This window comes from Alosa alosa, chromosome 11, assembly GCF_017589495.1.
Source record: "Alosa alosa isolate M-15738 ecotype Scorff River chromosome 11, AALO_Geno_1.1, whole genome shotgun sequence".
Lineage (NCBI taxonomy): Eukaryota > Metazoa > Chordata > Actinopteri > Clupeiformes > Clupeidae > Alosa > Alosa alosa.
Genome location: NC_063199.1, coordinates 12,261,362 through 12,278,247, shown reverse-complemented (window position 1 = coordinate 12,278,247; position 16,886 = coordinate 12,261,362). Strand labels below are relative to the sequence as shown.

At 43.1% G+C, this 16,886-nt stretch overlaps 1 protein-coding gene across 1 annotated transcript in view; it reads left to right on the top strand.

Moving 5' to 3' along the window:
- The window catches only part of LOC125303581 (protein inscuteable homolog), a 39,393-nt gene extending 24,897 nt beyond the window's left edge, over positions 1-14,496 (top strand). The window contains exons 5-13 of the mRNA XM_048257398.1: positions 540-663; positions 978-1,091; positions 4,577-4,702; positions 7,649-7,820; positions 8,253-8,431; positions 9,031-9,097; positions 10,520-10,675; positions 13,171-13,247; positions 14,178-14,496. Coding sequence (XP_048113355.1) covers positions 540-663; positions 978-1,091; positions 4,577-4,702; positions 7,649-7,820; positions 8,253-8,431; positions 9,031-9,097; positions 10,520-10,675; positions 13,171-13,247; positions 14,178-14,306 — 1,144 coding nt within the window. The 3' untranslated portion in view covers positions 14,307-14,496. The remainder of the gene's footprint in view (positions 1-539; positions 664-977; positions 1,092-4,576; positions 4,703-7,648; positions 7,821-8,252; positions 8,432-9,030; positions 9,098-10,519; positions 10,676-13,170; positions 13,248-14,177) is intronic.
- The last annotated feature ends 2,390 nt before the right edge of the window (positions 14,497-16,886 follow it).

Genomic DNA, 16,886 nt, shown 5'->3' with positions numbered 1-16,886 from the left:
GGGACTTGCTTCAGCCCTGAAGGGACTTATTTTCCCAATAATGACCGGGCGTTCTATACATTATCCCGCTTTATTATACGGGGCTACTTGCCAAAACAAAAAAAATAAACTCCACGATATGTCTCTTTACACTTATTTGTTACCGTTTCGCCATGGCTTTTGCTGAGAAACAAATAGTTAAATAACACAGGCTGAACTTGAATCAAACATTCTTTAGAACACAGCTGATCAACCGTCTGCTTTCAGTTTTGAATGAAGTTCAAATGCAAGAAGTGACCGGACTACTTGCGGAGTGATGTGAAAAACTTAAATCAGCAGCACAAAACCCGTTGCCATTGACAGTGGTAATTATGTGTTTGCAGCGGTAATTACAGTACATGAAAATATTTTACCGTAGAACGCTGGGAAATCCCATTCAAGTCAATGCAGCGTATAGCATTGTGAAGAGCAGTATAATAATAAGGAACAATTGGACCCTTTGCATTGGCAATCTATTTATTTGTGTGTTGTGTTCCTCCCATGTGAAATGATACTGTTAGGTGCCTCCACACTGAGGATGAATACTTCCTCAAGTCCATGAAGGAAGCCATTCATGAGATCCTCACGGATGTCAGTGATTCGTTCAGCCAAATGATTGACATGGCCCTCGCCAATGAAATTCAGGTGAGCATATGTCTATGAACTGTTGGTGAGTGTTTCCGTATGTAAGTCGGTCACATGCAGAGACCGAGAGTAAAACAACCACTTAGTCTTTAGTTTACTGCAGTTTGACAACAGTATACAGGAAATGTGTTGTTAATGTAATCATCACACGTACGGTATACACATGCATGCCCAGACATGTGCACCCCTAGACAGACACAGGCAAATAGACACATTGACTCATGGGAACACACACCATCAGTAGCAATTAAAGCAGAGATTTAGATGTCTGAACTTTCCACTGAGCAAGTGCCCTTGGTTTGTGTTTGTGTCAGATTCTGATCAGGCAGATGGAGGCGTCCGATAATGTTTACACCATTGGCAGTGCCATCAGCAACCTGCTGTCCCTCACACAGGACGGCCCGCAGCTCTGCAGCATCATCGCCAAGGTGAGCAAGTGTCCAACCCAAGTGTCATGCTTCATCTGGGCACTATGATCTCAAAGACTGCTGGGAAATGTCCTGTTTACTTCCAGAAAAAAAAATGAATCCAAACAGTTAAAAGAGATGCCAGATTTCACCTGTCCAAAAGTGACTCAGAGATTTATTCTTAGCACAATGTGTGGTTTGCACATGATAAGTTTCCACCTTAAGACAGCCACACACCACACATGCACGTGCACACACACACACACACACACACACACACACACACACACACACACACACACACACACACACACACACACACACACACACACACACACACACACACACACACACACACACACACACACACACACATCTGTTTACTTCAGCCTGTGCTGTCTAAGTGTCTTGCTTTGTCGCATTCCTAGACTAACACTCTCACTCTTGGCATCGGTCCTCTCCCCGCTGACGTTTTACTGCTCCCCCGCCCCCCTACCTGACCCCAGTTATAAATAGCCTTTCTCTTAGCTGCGTAGGAGATAAGCGAGACCCCAGCGCTGGGCTCTGTGTCCCTCTGGCCATTAGCAGACCTGCGCGCAGCCAAGACCCGGCTTGATAAGACTCTTCCTGGGTATGCGATTATTCCCCCCCCCTCATCCCTCTTCTTCCCTGAATGGAGGCGATCGATACTGTCCGGTCCCATTAGAGTGCGGTATTGATCACTGTGTGACGGGCATGCCTGTGCTCTGTCAGTGGCCGGCCTGCGGTCTCCACCATGACAGTCGGACACAGGAGTGCTGGGGCCTCCACAGCTGTGGACATCTGTTGACATCTGCATTTCATTTAGACGTGGAGCTTTACCTCTTTTTCCCTTCTCTCTCTCCCTCCCCTCTCTCTCTCCCTCCCTCTCTCTCTCTCTCAGACTATTGACTCTACCTTGCTCTGTTGCTTTCACCATCTGTCTGTCTCTCAGTTTCAATCTCTCTCTGTCTAACTTTCCCCTTTCTCCCGGTGGGGATTGTGTAATCACATGTGTTTTAAATGGGGGAGCCCATACACATACTGAATCATAATGCAGGCTGTTGCAGAGGTATCGTCTGATCTCGTTCCCTTACCCATCCACATCCTTCACCCACACTGACTGCTTTTTAATGATGACGTTAAGAAATTAAATTATATGCAAAAGATTTGGAGCCATTTCCTTTTTAAATGAGTTCTCATGAAAATGGACTAGTAGCTTATGTGCTTATATTTCCTCTTAAATGGATATGTAATATTTCTCTGTGGGTTTAGTTATAATGTTTTCCTGAAACAAATCTGTAAGATGGAGGTTAGATCTGGGTCACACGGTTATGGCTAAACCCGACGTTTTCCGCACAGCCTTATAAGAGATAAAACTGTTGACAGGATGTTAGGGCAGTGGGATTGTGTTTGTCCTGCTGTGTCCAACTGGACTAAGTACAGGCAGAGGTCATGACGGTGAGCTCAACCAAGATACCATTAATTAAATTACATGACACTGCCACAGAGGGTCTGCTCTGGTCCGACATGCATGATAAATAACAGGCTCGTCCATAAATATACCCAATCTGGACAGGTTGAAGTAATCCCACTGGTATAGTAGCTTTTCATTTGATTGATTTGTTGAGATACAGTTGAAGACTCTGGATATGCATCATTCAACCAAGGAAAGGAGGGATTTAGCATCAAACTAACCACAACAGTGGGACCCCAGATTACAGCTGACAGACAACAGTTTCATTATCATGCATGATTACAGAGCCTTACTTTTCCAACTGCTCTTCAGACACTTGGGATATTATACTACGTAGTATTTTTCAAATGACTACAATTAAAAACAGTGAGTGTAAATCAGTGAGTGTTCAATCTGCAGGCGACACTTTAAATAACTTTTTGTATTGAAAATCTAAAACAATTTTACATACTTTAAATGAAAACCATGAAAGCCATCAAACATATATATTTTTTCCGGGTTGAATATTGTCTCTTTTTAGGATAATTATCATAATAATCCAAAATACTTTTAGAAGTCTTTAATTGGAAGGTCACTTACTGTAGTTCGAGTATTGTAATGTGTAGTGTGTCTAAATACAGTACCTATGGAAATGTCATATCCAAAAAGTAAATCTAAGGAAACTTAGTTTCTCAGTCAAATAATGGATCTCTTGGTGACTCATAGTATTCTGTATTTAGCAGAGGCTGAGGGTGGGAGTGGCGTCAGTTTGCCACAACCTATTTACTCCAGTGAGACATTACAACACATTTCTAACACAGTTTCTTTCTTTCTCTCGTTCTTTCTTTCTTTATTAGCTTTCTTTCAGCACCTTCTCTATTTTTGTGTTTTGGTTGTTATTTTTACACATGGCACGTCAGTTTCAATATGCACTATGCACGCGATGCATTAGGCTAAGTCCTAAATCTGTCTTTTGTAGTTTCCTTTGTTTTGTCTGTTGGAACATCAAGAGATTGAGCAGTCCCACTCCACGCATCCATTTCATTTTTGTGCCGCCTGTTTGCTCTCGTCTGAATGGAATCCTCTCTGTGACCCTACTCAGGGGTGGGACACATTCCCTTCATTACCGCGCCGCGCCGATGTGCCTTGGTCCCTGCCACACTCACACACTGCTTTTGGAACACACACACTGGAACACAAGGAAGGAAATACGTCTATAACCCACACACACACACACACACACACACACACACACACACACACACATACACACACACACACATACACACACACACACACACACACACACACACACACACACATACACAGAAAGAGAGAGAGAGCGAGAGAGAGTGAGCATGAGAGAGGGAAGAATTCATTTTGAGCAGTGATTGAACTGGTGTGTGAAGCTGAGTGACTGAGGCTGAGGATGTGGGTAGGAGGATGCTCTGGGATGTGGGGAGGAGGAGGAGGAGGAGGAGGAGGAGGAGGAAGAGGGGGCTCAGATCCGTGTGTTTGCTGGTGGAGTGGGCCGAGTAGGCAGGCGGTCAGGTGGAGTGGCTCCAGATGAGCCACTCCAAAGGGGCAGTGCGTGGCCTTATCAGGAAAGAAAGCAGTGTCAGCCTGGATAATGGGTCTGATTGGGATAATGGCCATAGTTACCTGGTCTCATAGGTAATTTTTATCTCTATTTTGCGTGTGTAATTCACTCAGCAAATGTGGAGTGGAGGATCTTGGTAAACATTTTTTTTTCCCACCGCAGTGTGTTTGTGTGATGTTTTCCCTCCAGTGATCACCGAATAAATCTCTGATGTGGGCAGGACTAATAATGGCATCTTTGAAAAAATCCAATAAATAGTTGCAAGAATTGGATTAGATTAGATTAGATTACACTAAATTAGACAGAAAAACAGAGACTACATCTGGTCATACATAAGGATGTGTGTGTTTGTGTATGTGTTTCAATGTGTGTGTGTGTGTGTGTGTGTGTGTGTGTGTGTGTGTGTGTGTGTGTGTGTGTGTGTGTTGGCAGGAGGGAGCAGTGGTGGTCCTTTTTAAGATCTGCAGACAGGACTGCTTCAGTAGCCTCTACGCTCAAGCGCTCCGGACAGTAGCCTCCATCTGCTGTGTGGAAGAAGGCATCAACCAGCTGGAGAAGGTGCAGTACAACACACACACACACACACACACACACACACACACACACACACACACACACACACAGCATGCACACACACACACACACACACACACACACACACACACACACACACACACACACACACACACACACACACACACACACACACACACACACACACACACACACACACACACACACACACACAATACCTACAGGTCAGACTGCCATTGTTTGGGGCAGACGTCGGTGTTTACACGGCCGTGCTGCAGGTAAAGCCAGACGGCTGTGGTCCCCTCCCCTCTGTGGTCCTATTTCACCAGTGGGGTTTATTTTCACAGCTGAGAACATGCTAACAGTGGGAAAGGGCCGGAATGTCAGGGTTTGAAAAATACGACTGGATTAGGGTACTGAAAGATCTCCTGGACAAAGAAAGATTGTTTCTCAGTCTCTCTCACACACAGACACAGACACAACACACACACACACACACACACACACACACACACACACACACACACACACACACACACACACTCACACTATACACACAGACATATAGACAGACATTCTCTCTCTCTCTCTCTCTCTCTGTCTGACTACTCTAAATCATACTGTTTTTGATTCAAGCTAGTTACAGTAATTGGATAATTACTGATGTGTGAAATGTTTAACAGAAGTCGGCCTTGTAAAGCGCAACACATTTTCCAGCATTCACACACAATGGAAAGCGCACCAAACTCACACCTCCTAAGAAAGCAGCACACAGTACCCTGATGAGCTCTTCCCAGCTCACTAGTGGTTGTTGTTGCACAACAGCTGTGAGTGCAGGGAGAGGAGCAGCCAGGTGTAGCGCGTGAGAGCTGGATAATGATGGAGCCAGCGCGGAGACGGAGCCTCGGGAGCCTCTGTCACACAAACTTCTGAGCTGCAGTGAGCCGCGCGCTAAGCTTCAGTTACTTGTCACTGTCATCAGAAATGTCTTCCACACTCCTCACAAATCCTATGGTTTCTATATGTTATCTATAAGGTGCTGTGTGGAGGTTTGACATGATGCCACTACCTCACCCAGTGTCATTTTTGAGGCATATCTGCCCAAGAATACGAAGGGTGATGCATTATAGCGTGGTATGCTATGCGCCATGCCAGCAACAACACAACCCGAGTTCATGTAAAACTGGACTCTGAGAAAGTTGAAGAGGATGTGCTGAAAGTTCACCTGAGTTCAGTGTATTTCCATAAGAAGAGAGGGGAGGGGGGGTGAGGTCCACACACTCACGTGCGTCACTACTGATCAACTCCATCTTTTGGGATGTGCCAGCGAGCTGACGTACAGAAAGGCACTGACGAATTGAATTCAGTGAGTATCCCAGACCTGTCCACATGAGCTCCATCTGACTGGTTTATTGAGACGCGATGCACGCAGACATTCACGAGTGGATATTATTTATCATTACAATCAGTACAATTATATTCAGTAACACAACCATCATTACTATTATAAATAAACCTGGACAAGTATGATAATAAATGTGTCAATACAAATATCATAAAACAATAATTTAGGCTTACTTGATAATGTTTTTCTTTAACTTCTATAGCCATGATAGACATTATTTTCTTTTAAGAAAGTAAATACTGATAGTTCTTTACAGGTACAGTATTTAATAAATGAAATGATCGGTTTAATAACATGGTTTTGCACAATTCTACAGTTTATTTGTGCAACTCTGTTGCATAACTAGGTTACTCTCACACAGTCCCATTGAACAACCAGGACATCTAGTTCCATGATGATGATGATGACATATCAAACCATGTTCCTGTGAAGTAGTTATTAAGAGAGCGAATTACATGGCTTTTCAAAAATGTCAGATATTGTATACTGTACTTGCTCAATGTTGTCATAAAAAATGTTTTGTTTTACAAATGTATACAATTCAAACATTTGCCACAGATATTACAGATCCGCACAGTGAATGTCTGTGATTAAAGAGCATGAGCCTGCAGTGATGAAAGAGCATGAGCCTGCAGTGATGAAAGAGCAGGAGCCTGCAGCTCATATTTTATGAAACATTGCCCCCATGTGGGCAGTACATGCCCTCTGCTGTATGTGACAGGAACCCATAGACCTGTAGTGTTCACACTTGCAGTTGCAGTTCATACCTGCGAATCACACACACACACACACACACACACACACACACACACACACACACACACACACACACACACATACACACACACACACACACACACACGCACGCGCCGCACACACACACACACACACACACACATACACACACACACACACACACACACACTTGCACCCACGCACGCACACACACACACACACACACACAAACACACACACACACACACACACACACACACACACACACACACACACACACACTTGCCCACGTTTTGTTTTTCTTACTGTGATGTTCTACTGGTTTGGACTGAGAAGTGGCAGACTTAAATGGTTTTAGTAACCATTTGTAAGTGCCTCCTGCAGCAGTACTGCAGCAGGCTGCCATAAACTTGGCTTTTATTGGGCTGCTTCTGTCTCACTTAAATATATTACAAGACAATTAAACACACTGGAGGGCTGCCCATGGGGTGATGCTCAGCACTTTCAGCTGCCCCCAAAATATAAGCAAGACGCATCTTCTAAAAATAGAAAAAGGAATGGAGGGGTGCAAACACAGCTATATTGGTTGAATGAGACAAAGGGCCATCCTTTATTCTACATAAGTAGACTAGTCTTTCATGCTGTGCAATTCCACTTCCAATTAGTGAGAAGAATGACTCTGGTCTTCCACCAGGACACTCACATGACATTATTTACAGGGCAATCTCCCTGATTTGACAGATACAAGTTACTGATCATCCATTGTGTCTGTGTGTGTGTGTGTGTGTGTGTGTGTGTGTGTGTGTGTGTGTGTGTGTGTGTTTGAGCAGGTGGACGGGATCCTGTGCCTGGCAGACATCCTAACAGACGAGTCGTGTGCGGAGGCGGCGCGGGCAGAGGCGGCCGCCGTGGTGGCCCAGATCACCTCCCCCCACCACACCTCCACTCAGCACCTGGCCAGCTTCCTGGAGAGCATGCAGGACATCGTCACGGCTCTCATCAGTGAGTAGGGTGCTGACCAGCCAGTGGATGCATGCATGTGTGTATGTATGTTGGGGAGGCTGGGAAATTGGTTGAATTCTTGATACATTTTTTTAAAGAGTCAACACACCAATCTGAGGATGTATTCCTGTATTTTTGCAAGTGATTGTATCCTTTCATTCATCTACATACATTATACATACATTACAAATACTGTATTTTATGGGCTTTAATACATGTGCATTGTATTAGAAATCCAATTTGTCAATATTCATCAGATTGTTTTATATGTGAATGTAGACTGAGTTTGTGGGCACTGTTGTGTGTTCCCTTGCTCACTGTTGTTTTATATATATATGTGTGTGTGTGTGTGTGTGTGTGTGTGTGTGTGTGTGTGTGTGTGTGTGTGTGTGTGTGTGTGCACTGTGTTGTTTCCGTGTGTGTGTCCTCCAGAGCTGTGTGAGAGCGCCTCCTGTGGGGAAGTGTTCCTGCTGGCGTCCGCAGCGTTGGCCAACATCACCTTCTATGACAGCATGGCCTGTGAGATCCTCCTGCAGCTCAACGCCATCCATATCCTCCTGCAGGCTTGCTGCGACCGCCAGAGGGTGGACACACCTTACTCTAAAGACCAGGTTCACTCTCTCTGTCTCTTTCTCTCTCTCAATTCAATTCAATTCAATTCAATTCAATTCAATTCAAAGGTGCTTTATTGGCATGACAAAAACTGGCATTAGCATTGGCAAAGCAATCATACAAAACATACATAGATGTATATAACATATCCATAGGGAATAGAGGATAGAAGAAGAAGGATGGAGGACAAAGAAAAAAAACAAAACAACACATTCTCTTTGTCTCTTTGTCTTTCTCTTTCTCTCTCTCTCTCTCTCTCTCTCTCACACACACACACACACACACACACACACACACACACACACACACACACACACACACACACACACACACACACACACACACACACACACACACTTAAATAAGGGTAACACAAAGCTTTGAGTCATTACATTTGAACCAAAACTGATTCAGTGCATTGAAAGCTTTTTAAGCTGCTGCTATGTAACATACCAACTTATTACCAACTTCAGATTGCAAAAAGAAGTCCATATAGTAATCTACAGCATTTGTGTGATTCAATTTGGTGATGATTTTGCTTACACAATGCAAGTCTTCATTCCTCTAATAAAAGTCCCTCTGGTATTTGTGTGTGAAGGTTGTGACCATACTGGCGAATCTGTCTGTGCTGGAGCAGTGTGCACCAGAGGTGTTGCAGGAGAAAGGTGTGTATTACTGTAGCAAGTCTCTGGAAACGTCAATCCACCACAATTTACTTTGGATTAAAACAAACCCTCCCTATGTTATAGTCCAATTCAAATTTATCAGACCTTATCTTTTGTTTTTCCTGCTGGTTTTAATGCATATTTTCTCCACAATTCCCATTAGCAGGCTGCAAAAAGCACCGAAAACCACCAATATGTTACTCTGAAAACTCCCTGACCTAGACCAAACACTACAAGTAATAATATACTATTATGGATAGCAATATACATTTCAGTACAACATGTTTACTTCTCTATTAGTTTCTTGCATTCATGAACTTTACATTGCACATAGTTGCTCTCAGACCAGCTTGTCCCCTCATTCCTAATTCCTCTGAATGAGTTCATGTAGTTACCAGTGATTTATCTGAGTCATCTGGCTCTCCCTCACAGCTGTCTCAGCCATCACACATACAGTACATACATACATACACTTCTCCCCCACAGACACCACACACTCTTCCTTTCAGCAATCACCTGCTTCTTTCTGCTCATTCTCATGTTTACAAGAAAACCAAAATTCTACTTTTCACCACTAGATGGCAATAAGAAGCTGTTTAGCGTCACACAATTTCAATGATTTGTTTGAAAAGTTTACTGACTCGAGTATTACAAAAAGGAACTTTTGTGTATGTTGGGGATGTTTTTGCATATGTTTATGAGTATGCAGTCTTCTGATTAAGAAAAAGCATACATCACATACATGGGGGCAGCTGTGGCCTACTGGTTAGCACTTCAGACTTGTAACCGACCAGTAGGCACGGCTGAAGTGCCCTTGAGCAAAGCACCTAACCCCTCACTGCTCCCCGAGCGCCGCTGTTGTTGCAGGCAGCTCACTGTGCCGGGATTAGTGTGTGCTTCACTTCACTGTGTGCTGAGTGTGTTTCACTAATTCACGGATAGGGATAAATGCAGACACCAAATTTCCCTCACGGGAGCAAAAGAGTATATATACTATATACTTATATATATATACTTATATATCATTATTATAGACATATTGGGTAATAGTAGTAGAAACCACACACCAACACGCCAATGTGTGTGTGTGATTACTTGTGAATGGTGTGTGTTATATGTGTGTGTGATTAGTGAATTCTGTGTGTTATGTGTGTGTAATTAGTGAAATATGTGTGTGATGTGTGTGTGTGATTAGTGAATGGTGTGTGTGATATGTATGTGTGATTAGTGAATGCAGTATGTGATGTGTGTGTGTGTCCATGCTGTTGCAGATTAGTGAATGGTGTGTGTGATATGTGTGTGTGATTAGTGAATGCAGTGTGTGATGTGTGTGTGTGTCCATGCTGTTGCAGATTAGTGAATGGTGTGAGTGTGATTAGTGAATGCAGTGTGTGATGTGTGTGTGTGTCCATGCTGTTGCAGGGATCGAGCGTCTGCTGCTGCTGTTGGGGGAGAAGCCCACGTCGTCCAGCCCGTCCGAGGGGGCAGCGTGTGAGCGCGTGCAGCAGAAGGCCGCCGTCACACTGGCTCGACTCAGCAGAGACCCTGAGGTGGCTCAGACGGCCATCCAGCTACAGGGTAGGATTGACACACACACACACACACACACACACACACACACACACATACACACACACACATATACACATCTGCACATACCCATTCAAAACTGCATTCTTATCATACCACATCGGCTTATCACATGAAAGTCAAGGGTGAAGCCTCTGATTGGTGCCGACTTATGCCAAGCAGACACTGTATGATTTTGACCCAACTTTGAATCAGACAGATTTTGAATCTGGTCTTTGCAAATTGTTGTGTAAGCCTAGTTAGTGCACACACACATAAACATAGAAATCAGTGATTCAGATCCAGTCCAGTCCAGTTGGATATCTGGTATGTCAGAAAGACACCCATGCAAGGAAGAACTGATAACCCTCAGGGAGGGACGATGTTATGAACCATGGCCCACTTCCAAAACTTAGTTTGAACCTTGGTCTTTAAATGAGTCTTTGAAAGAGAGGGCATTCACTTAAACTAGTATAGAGATCTCAAAGTGGAATGATGAAGGAAGGTAATTTGTGCAGAGCTTCAAAAACAAATCAAAGAATTTTTCAATTCAATTTCAAGATGAAGAGGACGCTAACTCCCACTGAGAAATGACCTTGAGATGATAAGTGCAAGTATTACCGTCTTCAAACCAGTGTCTTTGTCATGATGAAGTTTCCAAACTTGACTGGGTGGTGGGGGGGAACTCAAACAAGTTGACCTTGGCAAATGACATACTCTGGCTCTCGAAGATGAAATAAAAAAGTATTGACTTTTGGAGTCCTTAAAAGTGCAGGCACCGTTTTGGACCTGAAATGGCTAGATGAAGTCCCCTTAACTCCTACTGTACTTGCATAGTCCAGTCCAGTTGTAAGGTAGGAACTTGCATACTTATTGAAGTCACAGTCCGGTAGGGTGTCAGTTCAACGTATACCTGCCCATAGGATCATGGAAATGGTTGTGGAGCTTGGCTATCGGCCTTTTTTAAAGTGAGCCATTAACCCACCTTTGTAGTAAATGAGTTATGAAATATAGTTGGATTTAGTGCCATTTTAGCAGATGGTACCTTTCTGACAGCAAAGGTGAATGACGGTGTTTTCATTGAAGCAGTACTGTATATGACAGGTACTGTATGCGCTCATGAGAAACAGCAAACCCTTAAGATAGCAAGGGGAGGATGAGCATGCCCATGCCAGATGCCCAGCCAGCGGGTACCAGCAATCTCAGCACTCCTGATGACAGTCCTACATGAGGAGGAAAGGTTGCACGCAATTACTACTGATATGCCTCTGCTCAGGGCTGAGAGGGCTGACAGGGCCTACCACAACATCCCTCCTTGCACAAGCACGTTTGTGTCAAGGCCACAGTGTTCCTTTGTGTCTCTGCAACTTTTGTCATTACAAACACACACTACCACCCTTACAGCCTTAGCCAGTCACACAGAGAAGTCAAGATACCGCACAGATGTGAAGGTATGCCCTACAGTATTGTCTGTGGTTAGGTAGAAATAGGTTAAGCTCTACAATTTAGATAGTGTGACCCTGCCCACCTAGTATCTCTGATTATTTTCATTTTACTGAGATATTAGTCTGGCACCTGATAATACACCAACGTTTCCCTCAGACACCAGGGTGGCTAGCCAATCAGTGACGAGAAGGGATAACGTTAGAGTAGTTGAAATTGACAGTAGCTGTGATAAATGGTAGTAGCATTGTCTGCAAACATAAAAAAAGTCTGAAGAATGTGTACATTTATGTACACCAAAGGTAGGCCTAAATCCATTGTTTCCTGACTGCCCTGATCAATGTGATTGGTTAGGCCAATGATTTCAAAGTTAACTCTGGTTAAGTCTGGTTAAACCAAGCTACAATTTAGATGGCACCAGCTAAATTTCAGTGGTCTGGTATTATGTTGTCATTATACTAATATTGTCACAGCATATTCAAGTAAGAGAAGAAATAACCTCTCCATTATAAGGAATAGAACTGTTGGGATGAACCGATCAAATTTTACTTGTGATCTGAGGCCATTTCTGGATCTGAGAGATGTGGAAATTGACGCAAATGTCACAAAAAGGGACTCTTCTGAAAGACATGGAATTTTGTGTATGTACTTTAACAGATAGTCACGAGACAATGATCCTATCTGAAATTTGCATTTAAAAAGGGGGAATAGCAAACTCTGCTCTGTCATTGCAACCAATGACTGTAGACTCTTTGCTTGGAGAGCAATCATGAGATTGTGCAAGCCTCTTCATTTCCTCTCTGTCATACTTGAGGAGTCAAGGCTAACCATGCAGCTCATTAGTAACCTTTTAACACAACACTCAATACAATACTCACTGAATACAACATTACAAATATGTTCTCTGTATCTACAGTACTGTAGATGTGAATAATACTGTAGATTTTTAAAAATAAAGTTAAGATATTTAAAGTTAAGTATCATGTTTCAGAATTGTATCATGTAAATAAATACAAATGAAGTTACCATTTCTCTTCTCTCTTTTCCATGTCTGTCCACAGCCGTCCCTCGTCTCATTGAGTTGTGCCGTTCTCCAGCTGAGAGGAACAACAGTGACTCAGTGCTGGTAGCCTGCCTGGTAGGTCATCAGTGTCCATCCGCTTTTCCACTTGCTGCTGGGCCGTCCAGTTCCCCCCTCTGTTAGTTTTCTTTTATAATAACTAGCCTTTGATTCACCCGTGTCCCCCTGTGGATAGAAGCCCCCCAGAGTGCATGAGATGGACCCTAATCTCATTAATTAGGCTATACATCCTCAGGATAAGGCTTCAACTGGCCATTTGTCCATCACAGTCCCTGCATAAATGATAGCATATGCCCTGAAATTCAAAGCATTTAAATATGCACACTTTATACATATTCTATATGTTGCACTCTTCACAAGGGTAGACTGTGTACCATAATATTAACTGTGGCTTTGATTAATCAGTTTCAGAGGCTTTGATAGATATGAAAAGAAAGTTTTGCGAGGGAGCTGGTGGTTCATCCTGTATTGTGGAACCAGACAGCGCTCGGGGAGCAGTGAGGGGTTAGGTGCCTTGCTCAAGGGCACTTCAGCCGTGCCTATTGGTCGGGGTTCGAACCGGCAACCCTCCGGTTACAGGTCTGAAGTGCTAACCAGTAGGCCACGGCTGCCCTCCCAAATTTTTCATTTATTCATTCTACCAGTCATTATTGTGCACGAGTTGTAATATCTATCAGGTCTAACATATTTTAAATTGAATGATTTATTAATAGAATGTAGACTTTATCCTCCTCAATTGCATGTAGTCATTATCAAATATCTGACACCAGATGTGTTCTCACTTCAACAATGTCCACAGAGCAACGTTCTATCATTCATAAGTATTAAAATGCATTTAAGAAGCTTTGTGTCCTTCATGTGTTGAAGATGCATTTAACCACTTTCACTAATCTGTCTGTTGCACCTTTAAATGTACAGAACATGAAGTGTCTAAATGAGCGGTAAGGGCGTGTGCCGGTGTTCAACGCTTTGAGTCTGTGTTCCCAGGCTGCACTGAGGCGTTTAGCAGCTGGTTGTCCCGACAGTATCGAGCCATCTGACCACCAGCAGCTCATCAAGCCCAGACTGGTGGACTCCTTCCTACTCTGCTCCAACATGGAGGAAAGCTTTGTGTGAGAGGCCACTTCAATGGACTTCACATTCCCCCTAGTGTCTGCTATCAGTGTATTGGGTCTTTGATCAAAAAGAAATGTGCTACTAAAACAAGTGTTATGATAATGTATTATAACCATACTTTTACATGTGGTATAAGCTGTTCATTTGTCATTTTTATTTAAAAAAAAGATTATTATAAACATGGCATGCACAGAATAAAGCAATATTTGATGAAGCATTGTAATTTCTGGAATGCCAGTGTCTTTGTGTTTGAATCGGCTTTGATCCTCTTCTATACAAATGACCCACACAAGAGTCTGCCACAGAAAGGGGGTCACCGACGGTGTTGACTGCACACATGTTCAAGCACATATCTAATCTCTAGAGGAAGGGCCTGCAGCTTCAACAGAAGAAAACAACTCAAAGTCATTCAACACTTACAGACAGACACACGCTGAGCATTTTAACCCTAAAAGCATTTCAGAGGTGTTACTAATCAAATCATTGTAATCATTTTGGCATTAGTAACCTTGGTAACGAAGTCACATGAAGAATCTCGTGCCACAGTGCAACTGTGCATCTCTGTGTATCTCTGTGTAAGGGACATTTCTTTCCTTTTTATTATTTATTATTATTTTATTTATTATGTACAAAGAGGATGAACAAAGCTTTTGTCTGAGGCAGAGAGAAAAAGAGAGGGATGAAGAAGACAGACTTAAAGAGAAAGCCAGATATGAGACACAGAAACAGTGGTGCCCAAGTCCTCTTGTGGCTTTGAACTGGCAGGTCAGGACTCATTCTCCAGACCACTGGGAGGCTCTGCATTCCTGCTCCTCGTCCCCACGGTGAGAGATGCTGTGGCAGATTTGTCCTTTATGTTGTCTCCAGTTTGATGCAAGGGATCTCTCAGGTTTCTCCCCCTCCTCTCTTGTCCTCCATCGGGAAGCTCCTCTCTTTCTTCTTCCCTCGTTCCACCAAGGGGGCATCCTGGGTCTCGTTACTGGGCTATGCTACTCGGTCAGGGTAGTTGAGGCTCTGTGTGTGTGTGTAGAGGGTCCAGGGCAGAGGGCATTTGCTCTTTGCTCATTGCTCTGAGGCAGTGGTGGATGCAGTGGAGGGCTTGCACCTCCAGACCCCCTTATGAAATATGCAGGGGAGAGCGCAGGGATGGAGGGGAAGAGAACCTCTCTCTCTGGATGTGCATGTCCACCATATAGCCCATGGCCATTTCAACCTCTTCTAAAACCCCTTTTTTGTTATCTCTCCCTTGCTATTATTTCCTCAACCACAACTCACATTGCTTTCTCAGTCTCAATGATCTTTCCAGTGCAAAAACTGTACAAAACTACATGGCAGGAAATGACTATAACTATAATGTGTATACCTTCCAACGAATGAATAAAGACAAATTAATTGAATATAAACTCAGGATTTTGTAACACAAAATACACCCTCTCTGAGCTGTGCATCAGAACTTGGTTAGCTAAATACAGTAGTTTAGACTGGGTTGGGTTTGTGGGATAATGGCAGCATTTGGTGGCAGCAGTAAACTTGTACTATTCACTATTGCCTTGCAGATGATGTGAACAGCTAGGGTATAAATAGGTTTAATTGAGATGGTGCTATTTCAGATATCTGATGCTCAAATCACCTTTGTTAGCACCACTGTTGGCAGTGTGAAGAAATGGAGATGTTTTGAAAGTCATGAAAAAGGACTGAAAGAACACAAATGCATACCCAAATGTTTTTAAAGTCTTCATTTCACCCCTGACAGAGCCAATTTCCAGTTTACTGCATGGCTGAACTACACTGTGTGGTACAATGTAGTTTAACTGATGTAGTCTTCAGTTTAAATATTTAAAGCTATTTAAAGAAAAAAGAGTAGTCTGACCAGTGTTTGCACTGCCACATGCACAAATACACCAGCATTACATAATTAGGCCTCTTCTGTGGGGACGCCACACTGTGGCAGATCTTATTTGACATCCAATTAAGGAATTAAACATTTATTTACAAATTGTCATGTTGGATTCTGGTAATATCTGTGTGCAAGCCCTGTGCTTTTTTAATTGTGGATGTACAACCAAACACTGTTGAGGCTCTAATGATACAAATATTTCAGTGGTCACAGTGGTTAGTTTGGCAGAAAGGGGAGAAAATTAGAGGGGTAAAAGGCAATGACGACTAATTAGTTTGTGAGGCTTTGCCCAGTGTTCACATGGCTAATTATGATGATCACTGTGTGTGCTGTCACCACCGGTCTCATTGAGTCTGTTCAGTGTAAACAAAAAGTAGAAACTCACTTATAAAGAGCTGGGAGTGGGGGAAAGAAGTGAATATGCAGATAGCTCTCCTTGTAGTCAATATATTTTATATCTTTGCTCAAGCTCCATTTAAAGCACTCAGTGTAGAACGATTAACTACTCATACAACGTAACTAGCAACTCTTGTTTGATTTAGAAACAAAGGATTAGGAGGTGTCTGAATACAGACTCACTGAAATGAGCACAAAACAAAGATTCACCTTCATACAACTTCACAAAATTATTTTGAATGTCCGTTTCCAAATATCCTGCATGTAATATTCATGAAAGCCTTACA